Raw genomic sequence first — 27154 nt, forward strand, 5'->3', positions numbered from 1 at the left:
TCCGGTCCTTGGCCAGCTTGTTGGAACTTGCCAGTGAAGCGGTTAAATTGAGCAGTAGCGGAGTAGTCACGTCCCGCGCCGTATGGTGCGTTGAGGGCGGCAGCTGCCGCCGCTGCCTCTGCTTCTTCCTCTTCCTTGGTGGCCTCCCTGGCGTAGTCTGCGTTAGGATCGTAGCTGCCATGGATTGCGGGATTGTATCCACCCCACTTGCGCCGGGGAGAACTAGTTCCAGGCGCGCCAGCGGTTGAGGCTATGGCGGATGAGCTGCTGGCATGGTTTCTGTCGAGTTCACGTATTAGGCTAGGAAAGACAAACGAAGACGATGATAGTTAGCAAACCTGTCGTACGAGCCATATGTATACGTGGTAGCCTCTGGTACGCGGGGGTTCTCCCACTGCGAGACACCCGTCTTGCGATTATAAAAGTACCAAGCGCCAGCGTTGTAGTCCCACTTGCTCTCCCAGCCATCGTCTTCGGCATCAGGAACGGGCTCGTCTGGGAGCGGAGGCGCGCTGTCGTCATAGGGAAGCGGAGCCTCAGCAGCGGGCGCGTAGCTTCCGTCGCGGTTGGATGCGACCACGTTGGCAGCCTCTGGGGTACTGGAGCGGCCGTCACGGGGCGACGTGGTAGCAGCAGCAGCAGCTGGCGGAGACTTGGGCGCCTCGTCCTTGTCGCCGTGCTCAGGGGCCATGGCAATTGTTCACTGTGCGCTCGGGCGCGATGAGATAATTTGCTACGTCAGGATTTATGTATGCTTCATGCACGCTGTGGCGGCGAAGATGCGAACAGGAAGGCGACGACGGGGGTTGGGGTGATGGTGATGGTGTTGGTGTTGTTGCGCATGCCACACCGGGTCGCGGCTGCAGAGATTCGAGGCTAGCTTGGCATGCACTCGCTAGTTGCGTAAGCAAGCCGCTAGCGGCCATGTGACCGGGGCACTCACTCCCGGCGACGCTCATGTGGATGCACGTACTAAGCGGACGTCCTATTCCCAGAGCAGAGCATTATGCTGTCTGTACGTACCGTATATGTACAGCCACTCCTACTACTGCTGCTACCCCAGCATCGCCAATGACTCGCAAGCCGCCTCGCAAGCCGTCTCGCTTCGGGCCACACTCAACGGCGATCCGCCTGTACCTGGCTTTCTCGGTGTCGGTCTGTTGTCTCCAAATCCACGGTGCGAGCGCGCGAGAGTCTTGTACTTGGTCCTCAGCATGTAGGCGTCATCACAGGCCGAGTGGGCCACGACACCCGTCCCTAGATCGACATTACAGCAGCCTCACCCACCTGCACGGCGTAGGTACTTACGCACGCTCATTGACGGAGCGGTACTCTGTGACAGCATGCTACCATGTGTCAAGCCATCAAGGGCTTCCTCCGGGGCTTGCTGTGAATTATCTACGCCGCCCAGCGCCCAGCGCCCCAGCAAAAGCCGGCTTAGACGAAACGGAGCCAAAGACGTCGAGCCGTTCGGCGCGGGTCAAGATGGCTTCATGCAAGCAAAGCCAGAGGCGTTAGGGGGGATCCGGGATGCGCAACAATCGAGATGGGCTCCATCGGCCGCTCAACGGCTGCTGTGAGGCCATTCCGATTGGCCTCAGCCGCCGCTTTAGCACGGCCACCGACGTCTCCTCCCCAGCTGACAGCACCCAAGGCACGCCAGCTTCTTCAAGTTTGCACGCCCATGGCTCGGGGCTGCTGGCAATACAGGGCCGACGGCCGACACCCGCTGGGCCCTCTTGTTTGCCCTTGTTCTTGACGGCCGCCCGTCCGCCTTTGCCTTGTCCTCCTCTTCTGCAGCCAGTGCATCTCATCCTTTCCCATGGCTGCGCTCCTTCGCTACATCTGGTCCTTGGCCCCAACCCACGCAGCCCTCATTGGACAGAACCGCTCCAGAACCTAACGCCAGGTCCCAAACTTTGGCGGCAGAATAGCAAGGACATGTTCACTGCATTCCGTTCCCATGCTGCATGATCTGCACAGGTCATTAGCGGTAGCTGCGGTTGGCCAGTGCCGTGTTGGTACGATCTGGGGCTCACATCGCCCACGCGCCATCCATAACTGCAGTAACGTGCATCCGTCTGCATCGCTCTTACCACGCTACCCTGTCCCCAGACGGTATCGACTCGATAGCTGCAGCCAATATTCCGGCTGGCTTGTCCACTACCCCGGTTTGTCCTAGCATCTTCGGGTCTCAAACAGCGAAGAGCTCCACGACCATGTCCCTGGCGGTCCGTCACTGCACGCCACTGGCATGATAGCTGGCCTATTTTGAAGCCGCGGTCGCTTCCCTTCGGAACCTCTTCTTACAAGGGCGTCCTGGTAAGCTCTTGACTGGCCGAGCACAGGTCCCGCTGTCGTCCGCCCACCTCCACCTCTGTTACCCGGTATTATCGTATTTATTGCTATTGTCCTTTGCCTTCGCGACCAGGCAGTCCAAGCATTGTCCGCTGCGTGCTCGGTGTCGATTGCGCTCACAAGGTGCCTGCGCCGCATGTCATAAACCCTGCGGCTGTAAGTTCGTCCCGTCTTGCCCCTACCTACATACCCTTTCTCCCATGCACTGGCTGCCTTTATGTTTCGGTTGTAATTCATAAGAAGCCGGAGAGAGCTGTGCTTCATCTCCAGGCGTCAACCCTGCACGGACTGTTGGTTCTTTTGGCATATTTCTTCCAGACTGCAATAGCCCGCAGCAAATATTCCGGTGCAGGCTAGCCCACGCGCAATCACACTCTTGTTCGTTGGCAGCCTTTCCCATTTCGCCCCCTCCCATACCCTTGTACGCACGACCAGACGATCATTAGCTGATGCCCTATTTGCATCAGTGTCACAGCTCAGGCATTGCCTTTGTCTTTCGAGGGTTCAGGTGGTTCCAAGCTCCTGCTGTCCCAGAAACCTTCATGTGGCCGACTGAGAGGGTGCACCGTGGAGGTTATCCCGTTTCAATCGCCGAACATCACAATCTCCATCACCTACTATGCTCCTCAACATGAGTCGTCCGGCTCGTATACCCTCACACTCAGGTCCTCCACCGTCCTACGGTTCCTACCCGCCACACCATGCTTCAGCCTCTCGACCAGAAATTATTGCACCAGGCCACCAAGTTCGTCCTGTCGATTCCAGTGGCAACCAGAGCAATGCCCAGCAACTGCCGAGTCTCCGTACGCTCTTGGAGCCAGAGCTACTCGACAAGAAGTCCTCCGATCCACCACCATTGAGTGCGTCTGGCACTCAGCACCCATATACGCAGGGTGGACGTTACGGATCTTCCAGTCCGACGTTGAAACGGCGACACGAACACGATAGCCACTTCCATGGTTACCCAGAGCACAATGCCGTGGGCTCACAGTCGCTCTATCACCATCGCCAGTCGCTTCCGGCCACAACCGCTACTCCGTCTACTGCCTCGTCAACATCCAGCTCCGGATTCGGTATTGGTCGACTAGAGCTCCAACGCCGCGAAAGTTTTGTACATCCTTCGCAGCATGACTTGCCTGGCAACGGGCACCGGCAGCCTTCACTGGCGTCTGATTCTGCCGGCTCAATCATGGGCCAACAGGAACTAGGATTCGATCCGAGCAGGCCTGTGAGAATGCGACGACTAGACGGCTCCTCAAGAACACCGATACAATCTTCCCGATGTGTTGGCCAGCGTGACATCCCGGGCGAAGGTCTTTGTTACGTCTATGAAGATGGCACCTATTGCCGTGCCATTATAGATGGTGAGGCAGTCAACCCCTCGTGGGGTATCACCAAAGCAGGCAAACCTCGAAAACGCCTTGCACAGGCCTGCTTGACGTGTCGCGAGAAGAAGATCAAGTGTGAGCCGGGATATCCCAAATGCCACCAATGCGCAAAGTCGCAAAGAGTGTGTCGAGGGTAAGTGGCCTTTTTTCCGTTTAGACTATATCATGTCTTTTTATTGTGGAGCGAGACCACGCATTAATTTGGGTGCCGAAGCATTAAAGCGTGTATCACTTGTTGACAAATGTTGACCCTCGGCAGTGGAATTAACCAGAACAATGTATCCGGCGAGACGTCTCCCTCAGGTTCCGCTCCGCTATATAAGCACCCATCATCTGAAGTGCTTAGTCCTTCAGTGGCTACCGAAAGAGCCAGAGCGATTGGAGAACCACGAGAACCAACCAAGTCCGCCGTTGATCCTTGGAACATTAGTACTCCTTACCGGCCACGGAAAATTCGATCAACTGCCATTGGGAACAAGAGAGACATGTCGGTACATTCGTACGACTCAGATTGGAGTGGCTCTGCAAACGAACATGCCATGGAGGACTTTGGACGCGGCTCGTACTCTGATCCCCTTGCACTTCAATGGGAACAGGATCCTTTTGAAACTGATCCCAGGCTCACGATGGATTTGCTGGAGCTCTATTTTCGCCATGCTGGCCGCGCAACATACAGCATGTTTCCGCGTCGGGCATTCCTTACATGGGTGGAGACAAGCCGCGATAAGAGTCAAGACCACTTGATGCTCCTCTACTCGATCCTGGCAATGGGATCCGCTTTTGCAGTGGATCCAGAGAGAAGATCGCTAGGCAAGAGATTTGTTTCTGTTGCTTCGTATGCGGCTGAAAAACGCTTCGGGAAATTCAGTCTACAGCTATGCCAGACGCGGTTGATGCTTGCGTTGTATTTTTTCGCCAAAGGCAAGTCACAAGAGGCATGGGACTACTGCGGAGCTGGCCTACGAGCCATCAGCGCACTGAAGCTCAACACAGAAGATGGCATCAAAGATCTCGCGGACAGTAATGCCAACCTTGACTACGGTTTCGATCGCCAGACCTTTGAAGAATGCTGCCGACGTACCTTCTGGTCTGGATTACTGATGGATGTAAGTTACGACATCATCAAGGACCCGGCACCCGTTGACTTGACATCCCCACAGCGATACAACGGCTTTTTTGGGGGGACTTTGTTCGTTTTCAGTATGGAAGACGCCTTTGTTCGGCTCCCATGTTTGGACAGGATGTACGAGTCGTCGACTCCATCCGACGCGCCATTCTTTAGCGAGGAGCTTCTCAGTGGAAGAGGGGCACCTATCACCATCTTGGGTCCTATGGCACACTTGTGTCTGATCTCAACGCTGTGGGGAGAGGTACTGACCTTCACTGGTCGAGCTGCTCGGCGACCCGACACTGGATATGAACGGCATTACGAAACCTTCTACGCAAAGACTTACGAGAAACTGGATGCCTGGCATGCCATGCTTCCCGAACACCTGCGTTATACTATGCAAAATCTCGATACAAGTATCATTGAAGGATATGCAGGTACCTTCGTATCGATACATGCTCTTTATTGTGCAACAACGATTCGATTGAACCGGCACGTCCGCATCAATGCATTGCCAGCAGACAAAATATGCCGGAACCTCAAGCAGGCCTTCTTTATGGCCTCCAATTTCCTCTCCATGATGCACTCAATAGCCAAGGTCAATCGTCAGCAGCGTCTTCCAGCGGCCGCAGCATCCGAGTTTTTGTTCTCAACACCGTTTCCTGGTTATGCGCTCATGCTTTCTGTCGATGTCCTTACCTCTGCGGGTCTCTTCTCGACTCTGCCAAAGTTGATTGAGACACTGAGCACCTCCCTTTCTTGCATCGATGAACTGGCAAGCTTTTGGTCATCGGCAAAAACGCAACAGAAGACAGTGTCACATCGTATCAAGCAACTTACCGAAATGGCCGCTCAAGAAGGACAAAACGTCAGGTACAGCAGCCATGGAAACTTCTGGAGAACCAACAACAGTCTCCAGACTTCCTTTGCAAACGACGACGCCATGTACAAGACCGATGACCAGTTGCTGTTTGGTGTTGTTGGTCAGCTTACAAGCTAGTTATCGCTCAACAGTGTAAACTGACGGCGTAGCCAATACAGCTACCAGGCACGCGTTGTATTTTCGGTATACACAGCAAGCATAGATGCATCAGATGCTCGTAGCTTGCATCGGAGCCTTGAGGTTCGGATAAAGCGTGAACATGTTCAGCTTAACACTTGCTGCCGTGACATGTCGGTCTCCGCATGTTTCATTCATGCATACTCTAGCGAATTACTTTTCTTGTATTTGGTTTGCAAACAAGTCTTAGAAGTTGCGAGAAGCAGTACGGACAGAAACGTGTCTCGGATGCGTATCGTGTCATTAAGCAATCATGATGACACTGTCTTTCTGCGATTGTAATTTTCAGCTACTTTGTAATTGTACCGTTCTTTTGTACATCATTGGAGCATTTGGAGGGCGTTGTCACAATTGGGTTTTGGATAGGACAAATGGGGTACATGGTGCGACCTCAAAATATGAATAGGCAACGACAAATAACGTATCAACCCGGTTCCCGGTCATCTACTAGTAGTGGTAGTATTATATAAGGGGTGCTTGTAGGAATACTGCAATACCATGATAAATCAAGTACCCAACGGGTCTGAACAGCTACAGCATCATGGGAACTTGACAGCATCCACCTAAACTAAAGCCTGATTCATCGTTTAGTTTGCACAACAGGGTGAGGCTCATGCGAATCAAGGCATCCATCGGAAGTACCCACGCTTGAAGCAAGTCAGCGTGATCAAGTCTACCTATGGTATCACGTCAGATGGCACGTTTCTTCCCTTTGTTGCACCATGGCTTATGGGGACAGAAGCTAGTACCCGTACCTTGCACCTCGGGTGCTACCTAGCACGCTGGACTGCAACCAGCAGCCAGCGAAGCAAGGTTGAACCATGCGGGGTTCCGCTCGGCCTAACAAACCATGAGAGGACAGATGAACGTGCTTTACAGCCTCTTTCAGGTCTCAGACTTTGGTCGAGTGTGTCAACAGCGCCAATACTTCACAGCTGACCAAGGTCGTCGTCACGAACTGACGCCAGCGCATGCGAGATTCGTCAACATTGACTGGACGCCTGTTGAATACGAGAGAGAGCTAAATGTGTCTGAATCAAGCGAGTAGACGATTATGACGACATGCACACATGTGCAAGTAGGTGTACCGGTTCGGTGCTCAGCTCGTGCATTGCGCCGACGTGTGGCTTCGGCCATCATCATGTCTACCGGATGATCCCTGGACTAAGCGAGGAAAGTACCGGGTTTTGGCCTGTGATGAGCGCGCATTGCCATCCGGCCTGCGCTCATTCGCTTAGGGGTAGATCATGATAGAGGCTGAAGATAGGGGGCCAAGGGCAAGTTTCCGATAGTACACCACTCCAATACCGTCCGGAGTGTGTCCGAGTCTTCTGACTTGCCCAGACTGAGCCGACGAGATAGTTTGACGGGGTCGGAGCCAGAACGTTTGAAGACCATGTATGGTAATCCCAGTACACGCGTTTCGGCATAAAGGCTCCACAGAAACCCGACGCTCGGGCATGATCAGTGGTACCCCGTCATCGACCACAGTTATTGATCCAAACTTAACGACAAGTCTACCTTGCCTTGATAGGCCTGAGGAGGGAAGGTGAGTCAAGTTCGTGTTGAAAGCAAAGCCCCTGAGCAAAAAGATTGGTTTACCCATGAGTGAAGGCGAGAAGAAAAGCCTGAGCAAGCGAAAATCACTGAGAACATGCTTTGCTGACACCTTCTTTGCTCCCGAGTACGTAGGTCCCGAGATCTTGGGGAGGGGGGGGGGGGGGGGAAGGATAAGCGCCAGTGGTACTGGGCGAATGTGCCGGCTCGGTAAACCTTCGATGCAACCATAACCACAATACGTACTTGATCGTAGACGGCCATCACTAACCAAGCCAAAGAGAGAGAAAGAGGAAGGAAGAGAGGGAAAAAAGCAAAAGTCCGCATTATCCATGTCCATATCAAACCTTTTTGCTTCCCAAATGAAGAATCAAAGGGGGTAACCACCTCCCAAATCCACCACCAACCCATCTTCTCTCTCCTTTCCACTCCAGCCATGCAGAACCCCCCCCCCCGCGTATTCCCCGTACCTATCCAAACGCCAACCACACCACATGAAAAAACAGGGCAAACAAGGCCACCCGAACCTTTCCAACAACCCATACAGAATGCACACTAACAGTAATACACGGAACATCCCACTAACCACCACCCTCCTTCCTTCCACAAAACAAGTAGCAAATCCATTAGTGTCCAAAAACTCTAAATCCCCCCCCCCCNCAAAGAAACAATCAAAACTAGTGCAAAGAACAACAACAAAAAAAAGAGAAGGACAAGGGAATGAGGCTAAACTTCCACCGGACCGGTCCTAATCAAGCGCACTTTACCCTTTTTACTTTTTTTTCTTAACTTGCTTGCTTTTTTCTCTCTCTTCTCATTTTGCTTTTTTCCCTCTAGGGGCCTTTTTCCCACGGGACGCCCGCCCCGCGCCTCCCCCGAGAAGGGCTTGGAGGCTGAAGGGGAGGGTGAGGGTGTGGGAAGAAAAAAGGGAAAAGAGAAAAGAAGGGCGGATGCGCGTGCACCCGGAGCCGGCGGGGGTGGGGTGGGGGGGGCACCTTTGAGTGGCCGGCCGCTAAGGGGAGCTTAGACTTGCGGGAGAGGAGAGGAGAGAGGGTCGATTGAGTTTTGCGAGGTTTTGTATGCTTGGTGAGGGAGGGAGGGGGGTTAGGGCGGGCTTGTGGGTTAATGGGTTGATAGGCGGGCCCTACTACTGTGAGGAGTTTGCGGGGAAGGGAGGAACGAGTAGTAGTAGTGTATGTATTGTATGTACTATGTAGAAAATTCTAACCTTCACGCTGAAGAATGTTTCTGTGCTGACGGATGCACTATTGAATCTAGGGGAAAAAGGGAAGTTGCCGTGCGCTACAGGTTTTTATGATTACGGCACTGTAGACTTTTTTTGTGTATGGGAAAGGTAGGGAATGGGATTTAGGGCTGTTTTTTTTGTATGGTAAGTAGCTGGGTAGACAGGCAGTACTCTCTATGGGATGATTCTATTCTACCCGTCCATGTACAGGTAGCATACACGTGCAATACACAAGGAGTATGTACATGTAGCAAACCCGCGGGAATCCCGTGGGAAACCCCGCGGGAAGCTTCTTACTTTCTTCCCAGCCAAGGCTTTCTTCCCTTTTCTCCCTGCTTTCCCGCTTTACCGTCTCCTGCAACCCCTGCTGGCTGACTGGGCTGAGCTGGGCTGGAGCTGGGCTGATTAAGGTATCGCACAAAATACTGAATCAAGTATAGCTTCCCTCCCTCTCTCTCCCTCCTCCTTCTCCTTCTCCTTCTTTTCCCCCCTTTCTCCGGTTTGGACTATCGGAGTTACCGATGCTATCGGAGTTACCGATGCAATCGGAGATGCCGACTCGTCGGGGAGTTATGCCGGGGGAGTGGAGAGCTGGGGTAGATTGGAGCGCTAGGGGGTTGTGGGTTTGCCACCTGGGGCCTATTGGCGTTTGTGAGTATGCTTTCTCCGGAGGTAGATTTTTGGCCTAAAAAGGGAGGGGGCTTGGGGGGGTTTGGTTGGCTGTGGAATGAGGGGGTGGTAGGGATATGTGGTTTTGATGTGTGTTGGGTTTGGTGGAATGAATTAGATGGGGTAGTAACAAGTAAGCTAAGGGGTTGGATGGTGGCATGATGGAACCATGTATGACGTAGCTTAGTTTAGATACTTTTAACAACGAGCATTTTGTAGAATGAAGAGTGGGAGGGGTGTGTTTTTTGTATCCAATAGTAAGGGAAATGTTTATGAAACTGTGGATATCAAATTCAAGTACGACGTTATACGTATGACGAAATGGAATAGCAGTGGGATGATCCTTTCTGAAACATGACTTCTTTCCATTAAAAATGATGTGAACCTGGGGATTTTAGAATCAAGGAGGAGTGGCCATGCCAGGCGTGTAAACGCATTCAAAAACATGACTCGAGACATAAATATCAGGGCCACGCATCCCAGACATCTTATGTATTATTATGATATCTGATACCAGGAAAGAAAATATGAGCCTATTCAATGCTTTCCATACTAAGCGTACAAGTCCTATCCATAGCATTTCTCTCGTAGAAAAGAAAAAAAAGAATATGTCCAGGAAAGACATTTAAATATATCATACAGTAACACACCATTTCAAGTCATTCATAAGATATCAGACAGACTCAATAAGATGGGATATCAAATATATGGATAGGTAAAGATGCCAAGTCTTCTAGTCCTTCATTCTCCTTTGTCAAAGCATCACCTACATGGAACCAATCGTGTAACCAAGAGACAAAGCCTGCATACAACAGCCTCCAATTACAGATTGTTATCCGCCTTGAACTTATCCCAAGCCTCATTCAGGGTAGCAAAGACCGCCGCACTAATCATCTTCTGCTCTGTAGTCGCGTCTTGAGAAATCTGTTGAAAATATTAGCAACTGTACATGTGTGTTCAAGATTGGAAGCGAAAAGAAGACATACCTTGTCAGGATGCACCTTAGCAATAGCCTTCATGTAGATAATCTTGACCTTGTTAGGCATGACCAAATCACCCATGTTGACCTTCTTCCATCCTGCATCCTCCCAGAGCACTTTATCCAAACTACCCAATAACGCACGTAGGTTATCTGCTTTTGTACCTTTCCATGCGATGAGCTTGGCGTCAACTTGATCGGTAAGAGCGAATTTTTCGTCATCTGCACGTTCCGCGGCAGCATTAGCGGCTTTCATGCGCTTTACGGCTTCCGAGTCAGCTGCAGGACCGCCACCGAGATCGGCCATGGCAGATGATCTGGGGGCAGCTGACTTGCGAGCTGGAGGTGGGCGTTTTGCTGCAGCAGCAGGTGCATTGCTACCACCGCTCGCGGCCTTTTCACAGCGGTTACGGCCTGAGATTGCGACGGCGCCGCCTACACCGCTTTGAACGGCTTCTTTCCATACGGTATGCGCATCTGACCATTTCTCCATGCTCTCAAGAGCTTCTGCCTTGCGCATGAGTGCTTTGCCATAGAATTCCTTCATGTCTTTTTCTCCTTCTACGCCACCTGTAGCAATCTTTTCGCCCTCGCCTTTTGACACTCCAATGATTGCCAGGGCAGCGTCTGCATCTGCAATCGCTGCTTTTGGATCACCGACCTTGATGTTGGTAATTGCACGGTTGCAAAGCACTACTATAGTTACGGGATGAGATTGGGGAAGAGGACTGAGCGCGGAAGAATAGGCGGCATGAGCAGCTGAGTAGTCTCCACGCTTGAACGCTTCTGACCCCTTTTGCCGGTCAGCTGAAGATGAGCTGAGAGCAGAAGATGACACCGGCGGAATCTGCCGCGGAGGTGCTTTGGGCCTGGGTGGAGTTGGTGTGCGTGCTGGACTTGGCTTTGTTGGATTCGGGTTTGCTTGAAGGAAAGGATTCTTGGACTGAGGCGATACGGGTTGTCGTGAGGGTTGCTTTGGTGCTGTGGGTTCCGGTGAGAAGAGGTCTACTTGCGGTTCTGGCTGAGGTGTGGCCTTTTTCCGACGTGCTGGGCTAACATATGCCTGAGGTCCTTGTTCTTCCACCTCTTGACGAGTCAACCTGTTGGCTGGTCGCTTGTCTAATGCCGAAGGTTGCTGCCGTTGAGAAGGTGATTGAGATGACATGCGATCAGGGTGGCCGCTTCGACTAACTTCCTGCTCTCTCCTTTGTCGAACTGGCAACGGCTCAGCCTCTTGGCGCATCTCGCTCGTCCGAGAAGATTTAGAGGGTCGACCACCAGCTTCCAACATCATTGCCTCATCTGTAGCAGTTTGCACGTTGGACTGCTGTCTCCCTGAGCGAGTATTGGCTTCGGCTGCTTGGGCGTCCCGCATCCACTTTGGCATGTTGGGATCACCATCTTGTTGGAAGTCAGCCATGGCCTTTTGTACTTGCTTCCGACCCGTCTTCCAGAGAGAATTTGCAGACTTGAACAGATTGTTGCCGATTTCCGAAGCCATTTGTGTCATGTCCTTTTCCTGGCCGTGTCCGTCTTGCCTACGCGAGGCAGATCGACTCCGTGCCCCGTCGTCTTGCATCCAAGCAGGCCGAGATCCACCTGCACGAGGTTCTCTTGATGACTCTCGTGCGTTGGGCCTGCTATTTGCTCGCCTCGGGCGGTCTTCAAAATCCTCGTTTTCATGTCGCGATCGGTCGCGGCTCTGTGTCTTCTGCTTTGCCTCTGCATGTGCCTGGTTGAGCAACCAGCCTACCGCAGCTTGGACGTCCAAGCCAGACTCAGTGGTGGCCAATGCGATAGCAGACTTTTCAGCCGGAAACCCCATATCAACCAGCTCAGCAACAGCCTTATCGTGCGCATTCTGAGGGCCTGGAGAAGAACGTTGGCTAGTCTCCGGAGGCGCTTGATTGAGCATTGACCTAGGCTCCTCTTTCTGCTGAAACTCCGAGACAGGCTTACCCAGCAGGCCTAATATGTCGTCATCCGCATCGTTTGTTGGAGGGGGAGGTGCAGGTGAAGTCGACTTTTGCGCCATTTGCTTGAGCCCAAACATATCGTCGTCGTCGTCCATGAGCGCATTGTTGCTGGAGGAGGGCTGTGGTAGCGGTGTCTGGCCTCGGGAGACATTTGCGCCGTGTGCAGGCGTGCTGCGACCGCTGTCCTGTGAAGGAACGGGAAAGTGGCTTGAGCGGTCTACGGGAGCGGCCGAATTGAAGGCTGCTAGTAGGTCGGCTTCATCATGAGAGGATACCTCGGGACGTCTCACGCTCGTGTCCAGGCCTGCAAATGGCTTGTTGATAGTCTGTGACAGACGCGAATTCGTAAATGGGTTGTTTGAGACTCGAGGAGCAGCAATGGCGGCAGGCTCTGGTGTGCTCTTCCCGCTTCCCAAGGTATTCCACTGCTGGGCGTCGGCGGTGCCAAATGCACTATCCCATTGCTTCCGCTTTTCTGCCTCGAGCCTTGCCTTTTCCTCCTGTATCTGCCTCTGTCGCTCTTGCAACGAGAGGTTGCTGGTTGCGTCCTTTGGTTTGCTTGAGGACACGAGACTCGCAAAGCTATCGTTGGCTGGGGTCGCTGGTTTCGAGGGCGCCTTGAAAGGCTGGCTAGCGCCGAGGCTTGCACCTAGGCCGGAGGGTTGGGCGGAGAGTGTAGAGAGGGGAGTAGATCGGCCGGAGAGCTGGGGCGTGGGGCTCTGGCGGAAGGGTGGGAGGGCTGCGGGGGAGTTTGTAGCTGGCTTTTTGGCGGGCTGGGTCCAGTCCAGGCCAGCCAAATCGTCCATTGTGGTTGTGTTGCTAGTGAAGGTGTCTTAGGGAATGTGCCGGGGAAGCTTCATGTCATGATTGCGGGTTGGGTACATCACACGTCGTCAAAGGTGGCTGTATTGCAGATGGTCGGGCGCGCTTGTTTGGGCTGCGCCACAGGTACCGCCGAGTCACGTGATGGCATGCAGGGTCTACGGTAGGGTCGACATGTCACGGCAAAAACAGTGAAAACTACTGTCCGTTGAGCCACAGCTTGGCTCTAAGGTGCCTGAGCGTTTAATTTGGAGACAGCCACGGAACAAGTGTGACCGGCAAAAGTTGCCCTTGGCGGGTGTGCATGAAGTAAAAAAAGCACCTCTGTCAGTTCGCAGATGGACATATACGCGGCTCACCTGCTAGAGAGCGCATGATGCCGGATTGGGTAAGAAGGCATGGCAGGGCAGGAAAAAGCCGAGGCGGGCGTCTAAAGAGAACTGACTGACCGACGCCAGGAACATAGTTACATGGTGGCACAGTTGGGGTTACTCCAACCAGGGGCCTTGCAACTGCATGGGGACGAGCAGCGCATACGTAAGTAGAGTAGTGTAGATACTACATTGAGACGTGTGGGTTTGTGCGGCGACGCGTTTAGCTCTGTTGACACGGAGTAAAAATACCATGTAATTAGATAGGTGGAGTGGTAAACAAAGTGGTAAACAAAGGCCTTGCAGCTCTTTGTGCTGCGGCTGTTGGGTTAAGATTTGGTCAGTGTCAGCTTGCAACGAACCGCGACCGCGGAGATGGAGACTGGAGCACGTCCTGGTGCCGGTACAGGTGTGCCGGCAGAGAGAGAGAGGTAAGTATGTACTAATTCGGCTCGGAGGGACAGGAGGACAAGCTGCCTCGGGCCGAAAGCTGCAAATTGACCATTACTCAGTGGCGGGCCAGCATCCGCAGCCGCGAGACACCCAGGCATGGAAGGAGCAACATGACAGGAACAGGAAAAGAAGGAGCAGGAGGAGAAGGAGGGAGGCCTTGGAGGGCTGCCCGGGCAGTGTGTGGTCATGGGCAGATTGGGCCCGTCTGGCTGCTGGCTGTGCACACGAAGCCGTCGTATCTTAGACTGACGACTACGAGGAGCGGCGGCGGGAAGTAGGCAGGTAGGCAGGTAGGCAGGTAGGCAGGTAGGCAGGCAAGCAGGTCACTGGCGGCTGTGCAGGGAGGGCAGAAGGCAGAGGGCAGAGGGCAGAGTGGACAGACAGTCGCCAGTCGCTGATGCTACGCTGGCGGATTTGCCGACCCGCGAACCCGCGGCCACGGTATCAGAGTCGTGCCGCCCGCGTCTCCCCGACGGGGTTGTATGTAGGTGATGGGATGCTGAGTAGTGGCACAGGCGCGCTAAGCCAAAAAGGGCGGGGGCCGGGCTCCCAGTGCGAACACACGGCTTTACCACTCGGCGGCACTCAACGCCCACCCTGGAGCGAACGGTACATGGGCCAGGCACAAACGTGTATGCCCATGTTCACATGCAGCCATGGAGCCGAGACCCTGCAGCGCCCCAGTTGCTCGTCGTTTCACCCTCGACGGGCGTGTCCACAGGAAAAGAAGGCCACCGTTCGGAAGACTTGCACGCGGTTCCTGGCGCGCCTCTGGTCCAGCGAGGCCTCGAGCCTTTATTGCTGTCCCGCTAGCGCAGAGCCAGTGTGCCGTTCATTCGACCCGCGCGACCAGCCAGGGGGCTGCCTCTAGCACCAAGCTGCCCGACGGCAGCGCCTGCGCCTGCGCCTATGCTTGCGGCACCACATACATTGCATACTTACTTACCTCATTCTTCCACCAGGAGGCGACGCGTCCGCCTGCTGTCCTCACCTCCGCCTGTCTGCCGTCCTGCTGGGCCATTCTCCCTGCAACCACCCCCCTCCCTTCCTCCCCCTCCCCCAGAGCCGCACATACTGGCTGCACCACTGCTCGACTACGACATCGCACTCTAGGCCTACCGCCGCCACCACGACTACCTCGACCCACGTGAGGATCCCCTTGCATTCCAAGCTCCACCGCTGCAGTCGCTTCCGGTTTCTTCGTCCAGGGATCTCCCGGTCCCGCCCAGCCAACAAGCGCGCCGATCGCCGTCTCTCGAGCATCCTCGACCAGCTCTAGCAACCTTCCTACCCTCCCAGCAAACCTCCCCAGCCCTCCAACCGCCTGCGCTCCTCGTCCCTCGTCGTCGTGAGCCACCATGCGTCTATTCAATCGCAAGGGCTCAAAGCCCCAGGTTTCTCCCGGCGGCAGTCAGCCAAACAGTTCCAATGGCTCTCTGCGCTCCCCTGGTCCCACTCCAAACGGCTCCCGCCCGACCAGCTTTCCAGACGTCCCGCTGCCAAAGGCCCCCGATCCATCTCTCGACCCGGCCGGCTACCTGCGCAGCATCTATGCAGTCCGCGAACGCTCCCGCCTGGTCCTGGAAAAGGCAAAAAAGAACCAGCTCAAGCACTTCACTGTCGACATGAGCAAGTTTGGAGATGTCGCCAGCTTTGTAGTCTCCATTATCAAGGTGAGAGCGATCCTGTCCAAGCACGCCCGCCCCGCCACGCTGCTCTAACTCGCCTTCAGCGCGACTATGCTCCCGACTACGCATCCATCCCCCCGCATGGCAGATGGCAGCACTTTGACGTTGGTGGCCGCCCGCGAATTGACCAACTCATGGCCTCGTGGCCCTCGACTGTCGACAACCAAGAGCGAACGCGCCGCCTGCTTGACCTGTTTCTTGTTTCCGTCCTGCTCGATGCTGGCGCTGGAACAAAATGGCAGTACAAGAGCAAAGAGTCTGGCAAACTCTACCGCCGCAGCGAGGGTCTCGCCGTCGCCAGTCTGGAAATGTTCAAGGCCGGCACATTCAGTAGCGACCCCAAAGAGCCTTTCCAGGTCGACAGTGCCGGCCTGAAGAAGCTCGACGTTGCGACCGTGGCCCGTGGCCTTCAGGTGACTGCTTCCAACCCAATTGATGGTCTCGAAGGCCGCACTACTTTGCTTCTTCGCCTCGGAGAGGCCCTGCAGAACTCAGAAGTCTTTGGTCTCGAGGCTCGCCCAGGAAACATGCTTGGTATGCGCACGCGCGTGACATGATATGACAGGACTGGCACTAACATTGCTAGACTATCTTCTCTCACATCCCACGACACAAGCATCTTCTGTCCCCATTATCCCTCTGCCCACGCTTTGGAACACGCTCATGGACAGCCTCACTCCCATCTGGCCAGCATCGAGGACCCAAATCGACGGCGTACCCATGGGCGACGCATGGCCCTGTTCCGTCATGCCATCACATCCGACCCACCCATGGGAAAACATTGTCCCATTCCACAAACTCACTCAGTGGCTCGCCTATTCGCTCATGGTACCCATGACCAGGCTACTCCACGTGCACTTTGCCGGCGCTGAACTCCTGACTGGACTGCCAGAATACCGAAACGGAGGTCTCTTCATCGACGTTGGCCTCTTGACACTAAAGCCCGAAGACCAAGAGCGCGGCCTGGCGCAATACCAGGAGAATGCTCAGCAAAAGGGTCAGCCCAGCATGGAAGTGGTTCCCATGTTCACGGCCGACGACGACGTGATTGTGGAGTGGCGCGCGGCAACCGTTGGCCTTCTTGACGAGCTTTTAGCCGAGGTGAACAAGCTGCTACGTTTGAGCGGGCCAGACAAATTGACCCTGGCCCAGATGCTGGAAGCAGGAAGTTGGAAGGTAAGTTTGCGCGGGACGCCAAACTAATCGGAGCTCTGCTGACTCGCAACACAGGGAGGTCGCGAAATTGCCGAAGTGTCGCGGCCCAACACTAAAGAACCGCCGATCATGATCCTCTCGGACGGCACTGTTTTCTAAGATACCCCTTTCTTCAACCGTTCCGCCTTTCTTTCGCTTCATTTTTGATATCGACTGCGTGCAGCGGACACACGCTCCCGATCTAGAGGGTGTTGCTTCCCACCCGCGCCGCAATAAGGACCTTCTAATTCTGGCCCAAATGCATGGGACTTTATGATACACGATCTCGACGGTCGCATTTGGTGGCTCGGCTTTCTGTCGATATGTTTTGCTTCGTCACATCGGCTACGTGTACATTTTTTTTTGTTATTTTCCTCTTCTTATTCTTCTTCGACCCTTCAGTGCTCCGGGTTGCCTGGTCCCTTTTTTCTTGTAATATTTCGCCATTTACTGAGAAGCTTTTTGGGAGGACCAAACACAAAAAAATTTGACAATTAGCTGAGGAGTAGAGCCGATTGAATTACAGCCAGTAGCTTTTGCGATTGTACGATTGATAAGATTACTCTTAATCTGCAAGCCATGTTGAATTTCGCAATCATGAACACGGGGTGCGTGACGTGCAGACCGTGCTTCCACGGGTGGTTTGTGTGTCTGCACACAGACATGGTTGTATACACAGCATTGAGTGCTATGCAGCCGCTCCGGCCACTGATGTTTCAATGCTGGTAATAGCACATACAAGGATGCTATCTAATAAGTCTCCACGTGTGCGTACGTGCTGAAGATTGCGGAGAGCGGAATGTGCCCCACTGCCAAGCATAGGGTAAGTGCAGCTTGCACGAGGTGCGCGTCCAAGCTCCACGCCCTCCCATGATCTGTTTACGATACGTCATCCTCAACACACAGCGGAAACATTCCACAGCCTCTGCATCGCCGTCAACGACTCGGATTCCCGCCTACGCACGCTCATGATGAACTCGATCAAGCGCCAGAAGCAGCGCAAAGTGCTGCTTATGGGCAAGAGTGGAGCTGGCAAGTCGTCGATGAGAAGTATCGTCTTCAGCAACTACGTTGCCAAAGACGTGCGCAGACTGGGCGCGACCATCGATGTCGAGCATAGTAATATCAAGTTTATGGGCAACCTCATGCTCAATCTTTGGGACTGTGGAGGGTATGCCCACCCCCGCCTAGCGTCTGAGGCTGGCACATGCTGACGCATCACAGTCAAGACGGCTTCGTCGAGAACTACCTCAACCAGTCGAGGAATCATGTCTTTGGCTCCGTTGCTGTCCTCATCTTCGTCTTTGATATCGAATCGCGCGAGTTTGCGGCCGATGTCGTTTCCTACTCAAACATTATCCGCGCCCTCCACGAATGCAGTCCCAGCGCAAAGGTCTTCTGTCTCATACACAAGATGGATCTCGTGCAAGCACGACTGCGACAGGCCATGTTCGACGAGCGCGCAGAGTACATTCGGGAGGCTAGCGAGGGCTTCAAAGACACAGTCGAGTTCTTTGCAACGAGCATTTGGGACCAGAGCTTGTATAAAGCTTGGACTAAGATAATCTACTATTTGATCCCAAACGCCGGTACCATCGAGGCTCTGCTAGAACAGCTTGCCGAGGTCATTGACGCAAGAGAACTGATCTTGTACGAGCGGACAACTTGTCTCACGGTAGCCCATGTCACTAGGCAGACCGAAGAGTCCAACCCGTTTACCGACCGGTTCGAACGCATCTCAAGTATACTCAAGACACACAAGCAGAGCATGGCGTATGTGACTAATCTTCTTCCAAAGTTGGCCCTTGAAACCTTACTTATTTGACTGCAGGAAACACACCAACATCCCCGCTGGAAGCGCAAACTTTGCCGAAATGCAAATCAAAACTGGTCGCTTCATGTTCTTCATCACCCGTCTAACAGAAAACACCAATCTCGCCGTTGCTATTCCGCCTTCTGAGCAAGTCTTCAACGCCGCACGTGTCAACATTTTCCAAGTACGACCAAAGTTTGCTGAGCTGGACATTGCAGCTAAGCCCCGCCCACCGATCCAACAAGCCTTTGCCGGATCTGCGGATACCATGGGAGATGCCTCAGAGAGGAACAAGGGGAGAGAAACGGCGATGCATGGCTCTGGATACTAGGAAACACAAGGACTGTGGTGACAATTCTAACAAGATTGTACAACTGGAGCACAATCTGAACAGCAGTCAATACGTGCTCACGTGAGCAAGTGTACTAAAACTGAGGATGCAGTGGGGCAAATTGCCAAAGCTCAGAATTTTGCGCAAGGCTATAACCCACCAAGAAAGCAAGCAACATTAGAGAAATGGTGGCCAGGCGGGAAACCCACGAGGCTATGCCTTTGCTGCTCACCATGCGTTGCAAAGATGCTCAGGGTTTTGCAGAGTGATAGTGTACAAGGCATCAAGAGACGCAGTCTGGAGCCTAGTGGTTTCTCAGCAAAGTCTTTTTTGGAACGTCAAACGGCGGCGCTAGAACAGTTCTTGGAAGTCGTTGCATCCGCGGCACTAAGACCAATATCCCCAGCGAAGGACCGATTAACGATGATGCAAGCTGCTTAGATCGGTGATCGATACGGCAGGTACAAGAGGACAGCTCGGGGTTGCCGAATGCTAAGCGCACTATGGGATACTACATGTACATACATGAGACATGAGAGCATTCACCCTTTTCAGCCGCGCTAAGAAAATAGACATCACATGACGTCGCTCCTGAAGCTCATGTAATCAATAAACTCGGTTTGAAACATCATTTATAAGTCCAGAGCGGGTGCCATGCAGGGAGCTGCTCGCTTCCAGTTGACATTTGTAACAGGTTACTGATCCCTATTTACGCATTCCATTACCAAAAAGAAAAGAAAAAAGGGCATATCGCACAAAGGGCGCGCGTGCATGCGAGGCGAAGGGTTCTCGGCCTGTCATTGAATGCCCAAAAAGCTGTTGGTGGACCCTTGCTGCAAATCAAGCCCATTGAAGGGTTGACAAGACCCCAAGTACGAGAGGCCAAGCCAAAAAATGCGGGGAAGTACATGGCACGGTTGCAACCCTTTCTTCTTGTCTGACCGGTCTTTGGCTTCTTGATCAGACGCTTATGAGTAAGAAGAAGACTCTTGGTTACCTTGAGGGTGCGGTGCACTGATGTATATGACTAGGTATCCTGGGTCGTCTGCGGTGTATTGAGACGTCCTTGTCGTATGTAATTGAATATCTTCCTGCGCCGAAATATACTTACCGTCCGAGGCGCTCTTATCTCTATCTCTGCCTGTCCATTGGAGTGGGTGAGTAAGCTGATGGTTGGGCTGGCTGTTCTAACGTCTTGGAAGTTGTGAACAACTGCATGCAAGTTTGACTTGAGGTTGCACTGTGCTCACGCTCTCCCGTGCTTGGCTGCCGTGCTATAATCTTGCCATGGCCCGATTCCCTGAGGCTTCCAAGATCGACGCTGAGCAAGGCCAAGACACTTGTAATCTAGGTCTTTCTGGGTATTATATTCATTTCTGAAATCATTTTCGAGGCTGTTTTATTATTTATTCTAATTTGGAAAGTTAGTTTGTTGTGCAATCTTGTCGCAACGCTCGCACTGACCACTTGGAAATGCCAAAGTGTAGCATACTCGTCAAAGTGACATGACTTTTGCTCTCGATCTCAACAATTCGATGCGGGACCAGGTCAGATTATCCGGACATGGGGGTAGTTTCGCAACTCCATCTTAGCTGCGGACAACAAGACGAAAAAGCCAGTAGCCAAGGCAGCCCCAAGAAAGAAAAAGTGAGCGCCAAGGCGCACACTCCACCTTACACTCTCAAGCCACCGACGTTGGATGCCCCCAGGAATGAATGCAAGTGGTGCAGCCTTGGCTGTCGACCCACCACACGATTGGCCAATTAAGTAGGATTGTACCGCGTGATGCGATCCAAAGCGAGCATGAACAATGTGACGATAGGCAACGCGCAATGGAGCAAAGTGGGGAAAACGCAGCTCCTTGACAATGACGACTACGCGGAGGAGGGTACCTCGTGACAACCCCGACTTATAAACGGCATAAAGGTGGTCATTGCTCAGAAGACTCACAGTCCCCCGTCAATTGCACGCCCTTCATTAAGCAAGCGCGGCCCCAGAAAACTTGGACTGAATACTGTACTTTCAAGTTCAACTATTTCCACATTCAACTGGTTCACCATGGCGGAACCAGAGAAAGAGACCAAGATCGAGTAAGTATATTTGATCTATCTCTTACACTACTTGAGTATGCTAACACATCTTGTAGGCCTATTGTTGACGAGCACAAGGAAACCACTGAGCGCAAAGCCTCCATCTTCGACGATGAAGCAAAGCGCCGTGAGAGCCTTGCGCGGCTAACAGCCAACATAGAGGGCGAGTAAGTTATTAACAACAACCCCAACTACACATCAAACATTCCCTTCTACCTCCACACCTTCCTTTTTCCCCACCAACTAACTCAACTCCTGCAGAGTCCGCAACCCCCTCGTCGACATCCCGCGCTCCCAACTCCTCTCCAACGTCCACACCTTCGCCGTAGAGCACAACCTCGAAGACGTAGAACCCCTCCTCATCAAAGGCGCCCTCGTCGCCCAATCCCCCGCCCTCTTCGAAGAACTCGAAGACCTCGACGACACGGACCGCACCTTTCTCCGCGAAGAACTAACGCACCGCTTCAAGCTGCCACGCGTCTTGTATTTCACCATCATCTTGAATTCTATTGCGGCGGCTATCCAAGGGTGGGACCAGACGGGCTCGAATGGCGCGAATTTGACGTTTGGGCAGGCGCTGGGGATTCCGGATTCGGGGCCTGAGTGTGAGGCTGCGGGGAATTGTGAGAAGAATGGGTGGATTATTGGGTTTGTGAATGCGTGTCCGTATATTGCTATTGCGGTGTTTTGTGCGTGGATTTCTGGTGAGTATTACTTGTAAAGTTGAACTTTTTTTTGGGAGGCTGACATACACGACAGATCCGGTCAATGATCTCTGCGGTCGCCGTGGTACCATTTTCATTGCTGCCGTCTTCTCGCTCTTGGCTCCGTTTGGAATGGGACTCAGCCAGACGTGGGGACAGCTCGCCGTGTGTCGTGTGCTCCTCGGTGTCGGTATGGGTCTGAAGGAAGTCACTGTTCCTGTCTTCTCAGCCGAGAACGTCCCAGCCAGTGTTCGAGGCGGTCTCGTGATGTCTTGGCAGGTGTGTTGAAACCAAAAATGAGGAGTGAAGTCATGCCTGGCTAACGATATCAAACCAGATCTGGACAGCTTTTGGTATCTTTCTTGGCACCGTTGCTAATCTTGTTGTCATGGTAAGGTGCCATCTGATATTTACTCAATACGTACCTTTTACTGACATTGATTCCAGAACACAGGGTCCATATCCTGGCGTCTCCAATTCGGCTCCGCTTTCATCCCCGCAGTGCCACTCGTCCTTGGCATCTATTTTGTCCCAGAGAGCCCCCGCTGGCTCATGAAAAAGCGCAAATACGCCCAAGCCTACAAATCTTTCCTGCGTCTCCGCAACTCGCCGCTGCAGGCCGCCCGCGACCTCTATTACACGCACTGCCTGCTTGAGCAAGAAGAAGTTCTGATCCGCGAGGCTGGCATCAACCCCAAGTCCAACTTCTTCACCCGCTTTATCGAACTCTTTACTATCCCACGTGTACGCCGTGCAACGCAAGCTTCAGGTATAATTATGATCTCGCAACAGATGTGCGGTATAAATATCATCGCCTTCTACAGCTCAACAATCTTCGCTGAAGGTGGTGCTTCGAATAAAGAAGCTCTTATCGCCTCATTTGGGTTCGGATTGGTAAACTTCCTTTTCGCTTGGCCCGCCGTCTGGACAATCGACACGTTTGGGCGCCGCGGGTTGCTCCTGGCCACCTTCCCTAACATGTTCTGGTCGCTGCTTGCCGCGGGAATGTGCTATTACATTCCCAAAGACAACACTGCACATCTTGGCCTCATTGCGTTTTTCGTCTACCTGTTTGGTGCGTTTTATAGCCCGGGAATGGGTCCCGTGCCGTTTACGTACTCGGCAGAGGTCTTCCCCTTGTCCCACCGTGAAGTCGGCATGTCATGGGCCGTTGCAACGAATAATTTCTGGGCAAGCATTCTGTCTCTTACGCTCCCGCGCATGCTCAAAGTTATGAGACCGCAGGGTGTGTTTGGATTTTACTCCGGTATGAACATTGTCGCTCTGACTATGATGTGAGTCTCCCCCCCCCTTCCGTTTTTTGAATTCACGCAGCTAGCTATGAGATTTACATTTTTTTTGCTAACGCAAAAATCAGCTTCCTCTGGCTCCCCGAAACCAAACAACGCACCCTTGAAGAACTTGACTACATCTTCGGCGTCCCCACGCGCAAACACATGAAGTACCAAGCCGGCGAGAATCTGTCCTGGTGGTTCAAAACGTACATTCTGCGCAAAAAGGGACTCGCTAAGCCTCAGCTCTATCGCTTTGCAGATCAGAAACCGCCAATTAGTGTTACGGCGCAGATTGGCTGGGCGTGGAATACGTATGTGCTGAGGAAGAAGGGATTGGTGAAGCCGGGGGCGTATGTACAGCCGGCACCGAGGGGCGAGAAGCAGGTTTAGATGTGTGTGTGAGAGAGAGAGAGAGATTTTTCAGGGTGATTGGGGGGGTTAGAAAAGAGGTGGGAGGTCGGGTATCAGGATGTCCGCATTTGATTGCTTCAATTGCATGGATTGCGGTAGGAAAGTAATAGGGTACCAACGGGGGGTACACATGTCGTTCTTTTTTCTTCTTCATTTAGGCTCTATACCCTTTCTACATGGCTGCTGGCTAGCTGCTGGTAGCATGCTTACTTTCCTTAATAATACCGCCGGTTCTTACGGCTTATTGAATTGGAGATTCAAGGTTGCAGATAGCCATATAAAGGGTTGACTGGCAAGTACATACATGTGAGTTCTTCGATACGCAAATTTACGGCGTTTGGAGAGGATGGGTGATGATGTTAGTTTAAGCGGTGATTACATGGTAAGCGGCTGGGATGTGACAGGGTTGGTGGCATGGGTTCTACGCGGTTGGACAGGTAAGATGGCTGCATGTGGTTGGTACGGTCATAAGTAACATCGTCGTCGTGGAGATATCCAGCATGATTTTACGGCTTTTGATGTCCTTGTTTCATCTGATACGTCCTTCTGTGTACAGGTAAGCAATAAAAGGTAAGCAGTTTTGTCTGCTACGATGATGTAGTAGAACTGCGTGAGAGCTTTCATAGGACTGTTCGGAATTCTGTGGGACTAGATAAGTGCAGTAGTGTGATATATTGGTGGGATGTACATGTATATGTCTCATTCGTGTGACCTTTTCAACATATGCTTTGTCGAAATAGGCATATGCAAGTACTACAATGTCCTTGCATTGAAGTGTCTACCCTGGATTAGTGGATATGTAAATCAAAGAAAAGGACCTACTCTGCATAGTTCCATCCGCGCCGAACCGCTGTAGTAAGCACTATTACGGTTGCCGCTATTGCATTTCACATGTCTTTAAAAGATGATCATGACGAGTGACGTTTATGCTTCGGGCCAAAATAGTTTTATTGTGTCGTGGCGCGTTGCTCATTGAGAACTTGAAGCCAGTATTCGAAAGCATCCAAAATCACTCAAAGGCAAAGAGTGCAATAAACGTTTGAAGATACTCGGTTTTGCACTTTACATATCGGGTCTGGAATTAACAAGATAGAGAATAAGAACTGCTAGAAATCAGTCTAAATCATTTCAGTTACACATACAGGAGATGGAAATTAATTGTAAAAAAAATTAGTTCCGTACAATAGCAATTAAGGAACATTAGCTTGTATATCATGTGACTTTCAGATGTGTATGGCAATTCAATCAACCGTGGATTCCACGGCGATACAGTCGCTAGCGAATTCGGCTTCCGCCCTGCACACTCATAGATTCATGCTGAGCCACGATGCCAAGTTAAATAACCTTCTTCTGGCTGGCTGCTTCATCCCTACATACCCCCAATGGCTGTATCTCACGTGATTTGGCGGGGGTGGCTGTGATATGCCAAGATAGAAGCGATAAAACACTATGTCAGGTTCATCATACTCCCCACCAGAATTATCCAACAACCGCACAGTTCACGTTTTAGAGCACGATGTCCCCTATCCCCTCTTTTGATTGTTATCACGAACCTTTGTTGCCAGCAAATATTCGCTTACTTCGCCTACTTCCTAACAAAGACAAAACGGCGCCCATTCAATGTGAGCTCTTCCATTACTCTCTACAGGGATTAAGCAGACAAATACATCCATACGAAGCTTTGTCCTATGTATGGGGTGGTTCAGACAAGCCTCAATCTATCTCCATACGTGAACATGATTCCACAAGCGAACACTACCTGCCCGTAACGGAAAATCTTCACGCGGCGTTGACACGTCTTCGATACCCCTTCTATGAACGGATTGTATGGATTGACGCTGTTTGCATCGATCAAAATAATGAGCGAGAGAAAGAGGAACAGATCCAGTTGATGGCGAGGATCTACGCTCTAGCAAATCGTGTCGTTGTTTGGTTGGGCGAGGCAGCTGAAGACAGCGACCAAGCGCTCCACTGGATACGCATTGCTGGAGGCAAGAAGTCAAAGAATCCTTCAAGCAATGAAACGATTCAGGATGCAGTTATTGCGCTACTTCAACGACCATGGTTTCGGCGCATCTGGGTATTAAAAACGATTACTTTATGAATTTATAGATTACTAATAGATTAGTCTAGGTGCTTCAAGAAGTTGCTGCGGCTCGTCATGTCCTGGTTATGTGTGGACCTATAAGAATTGATGGTCATGCCTTCTGCTTAGGTTTAGATGCTTTTGAAGAGTTTGACAAAGCTCGTGTAGACTTACAGAGCTTGGTCAGTTCAGTGAAATACCTAATAAGGGGAGCAATCTTTAGGCCTGACTTCTGTATAAGCAGATCGGGCGGGTCTTCTCTAGATATCTGCCCACTAGGCGAGCTGGTGGATATGTACCATGCCCATGAGGCTACTAAGCGCCACGACAAAGTATTCGCCTTGCTAGGCATGAGCTCTGATGATCTTAGCGAAGCTGAGCTATTGCCTAATTATAGAATTCCATGGGAAGAACTCTTACGGCGACTAACTAAGTATCTACTAGGTCAAGAGATATCTGTAGAGACTTGGGGCAATGATAGAGAGGTTGCAACAATCAAGAGCAAGGGTTGTATTCTTGGTAAGGTGTTTTTGGCACAAAGATACACCATTCAGAATGACAGAGAAGGTGTAGATGTTATGTTTAAGAATAGAGAGGGGAGTGCTCGTTGGACTCTTCAGACATCGGCGAAATCTGTTCAAGATGGAGATCTCGTTTGCCTTCTTCGAGGAGCTTCAAGACCAACGATCATTAGATGGTGTCAAAACTATTTTGACATTATCATGATTGCAGCTAGGCCTCCAGAGAAAATTCCAGTATGGAGGGGATATATCGACTGGCCAAAACTTTTACAACCAGGCATACTCTTCAACCGCGATTTTGTACTTATCTGGGACTGGGAGATTTCCTTAGGGAAGTCTCCACAGTTAGGAAGATACAATCGGGTATTGGATCGTTCGATGAAGCTTGGCGGCTATTTTGAAAAGGCAACTAGAATCTGGAACATTGCACTCATATTAGGAGATGCAGAAAAGTATCAAAAGGCAGAAGAGAAACGACAAGAAGCAATAAAAGGATATGAGATAGCGTTTGGGATAAAATATCCGTACAAACTGAAAGATAGACATGGTCTGACACCGCTTTCATGGGCCACAGAGAATGGGTATGATGCTATAGTGCACCTATTACTTACAAAATACGGTGTTGATCCGGACTTAAAGGATAGTCAACTCGGTCGGACGCCGCTATCATGGGCGGCCAGGGGAGGGCACGAGACCATCGTCAAGCTTCTTCTTGATACAGGCAAGGTTGATGTCAACTCTAAGGACGAGTCTGGTCAGACGCCGCTCTGGTTAGCAGCTGAGAGAGAGTGCGAGGCCGTGGTCAAGCTGCTGCTAGAGACAGGCAAGGTTGAGGTTAACCTAAAGGACAAATATGGTCAGACGTCACTCTTGTGGGCGGCTGAAAAAGGACAAAAGGGGATGGTAAAGCTGCTACTTGGAATAGATAACGTTGAGATCAACTTCAAAGACGATTGTGGTCGGACACCACTTTGGTGGGCAGCTAGGAGAGGGCACGAGGCCGTGGTCAAACTGCTGCTCGAGACAGGCAAGGT

The 27154-nt window shown here is 52.1% G+C and overlaps 8 protein-coding genes across 8 annotated transcripts in view; 6 read left to right on the forward strand and 2 right to left on the reverse strand.

Annotated features, from left to right (window-relative positions):
- COCVIDRAFT_35063 (hypothetical protein) overlaps positions 1–691 on the reverse strand; it is a gene marked incomplete at both ends in the record, with an annotated part of 1108 nt that extends 417 nt beyond the window's left edge. The window contains 2 exons of the mRNA XM_014704293.1: positions 108–264; positions 363–691. Coding sequence (XP_014559779.1) covers positions 108–264; positions 363–691 — 486 coding nt within the window. The remainder of the gene's footprint in view (positions 1–107; positions 265–362) is intronic.
- Positions 692–2989: 2298 nt separating this feature from the next.
- COCVIDRAFT_91051 (hypothetical protein) lies at positions 2990–5854 on the forward strand (the record flags this gene model as incomplete). The annotated part of the gene is made up of 2 exons (XM_014704294.1): positions 2990–3879; positions 4006–5854. 2 exons carry the CDS (start codon positions 2990–2992, stop codon positions 5852–5854), a joined length of 2739 nt encoding a protein of 912 aa, XP_014559780.1.
- Positions 5855–10208: 4354 nt separating this feature from the next.
- On the reverse strand, positions 10209–13147 carry COCVIDRAFT_91060 (hypothetical protein; the record flags this gene model as incomplete). The annotated part of the gene is made up of 3 exons (XM_014704295.1): positions 10209–10310; positions 10373–12234; positions 12325–13147. 3 exons carry the CDS (start codon positions 13145–13147, stop codon positions 10209–10211), a joined length of 2787 nt encoding a protein of 928 aa, XP_014559781.1.
- A 1496-nt stretch (positions 13148–14643) lies between these two features.
- On the forward strand, positions 14644–15138 carry COCVIDRAFT_90836 (hypothetical protein; the record flags this gene model as incomplete). Its single annotated transcript, XM_014704296.1, has 1 exon — positions 14644–15138. One exon carries the CDS (start codon positions 14644–14646, stop codon positions 15136–15138), a length of 495 nt encoding a protein of 164 aa, XP_014559782.1.
- A 207-nt stretch (positions 15139–15345) lies between these two features.
- COCVIDRAFT_90859 (hypothetical protein) lies at positions 15346–16989 on the forward strand (the record flags this gene model as incomplete). Its single annotated transcript, XM_014704297.1, has 4 exons — positions 15346–15660; positions 15720–16209; positions 16262–16851; positions 16906–16989. 4 exons carry the CDS (start codon positions 15346–15348, stop codon positions 16987–16989), a joined length of 1479 nt encoding a protein of 492 aa, XP_014559783.1.
- An 851-nt stretch (positions 16990–17840) lies between these two features.
- On the forward strand, positions 17841–19013 carry COCVIDRAFT_90951 (hypothetical protein; the record flags this gene model as incomplete). The annotated part of the gene is made up of 3 exons (XM_014704298.1): positions 17841–18040; positions 18094–18642; positions 18701–19013. 3 exons carry the CDS (start codon positions 17841–17843, stop codon positions 19011–19013), a joined length of 1062 nt encoding a protein of 353 aa, XP_014559784.1.
- A 2058-nt stretch (positions 19014–21071) lies between these two features.
- COCVIDRAFT_90819 (hypothetical protein) lies at positions 21072–23492 on the forward strand (the record flags this gene model as incomplete). Its single annotated transcript, XM_014704299.1, has 7 exons — positions 21072–21103; positions 21160–21270; positions 21365–21807; positions 21863–22086; positions 22145–22198; positions 22255–23102; positions 23186–23492. 7 exons carry the CDS (start codon positions 21072–21074, stop codon positions 23490–23492), a joined length of 2019 nt encoding a protein of 672 aa, XP_014559785.1.
- A 1442-nt stretch (positions 23493–24934) lies between these two features.
- COCVIDRAFT_91037 (hypothetical protein) lies at positions 24935–25168 on the forward strand (the record flags this gene model as incomplete). Its single annotated transcript, XM_014704300.1, has 1 exon — positions 24935–25168. A coding segment is annotated over one exon (234 nt), but the record flags the coding sequence as incomplete, so codon positions are not given.
- Positions 25169–27154: the final 1986 nt, after the last annotated feature.

Source organism: Bipolaris victoriae, assembly GCF_000527765.1.
Source record: "Bipolaris victoriae FI3 unplaced genomic scaffold scaffold_16, whole genome shotgun sequence".
Lineage (NCBI taxonomy): Eukaryota > Fungi > Ascomycota > Dothideomycetes > Pleosporales > Pleosporaceae > Bipolaris > Bipolaris victoriae.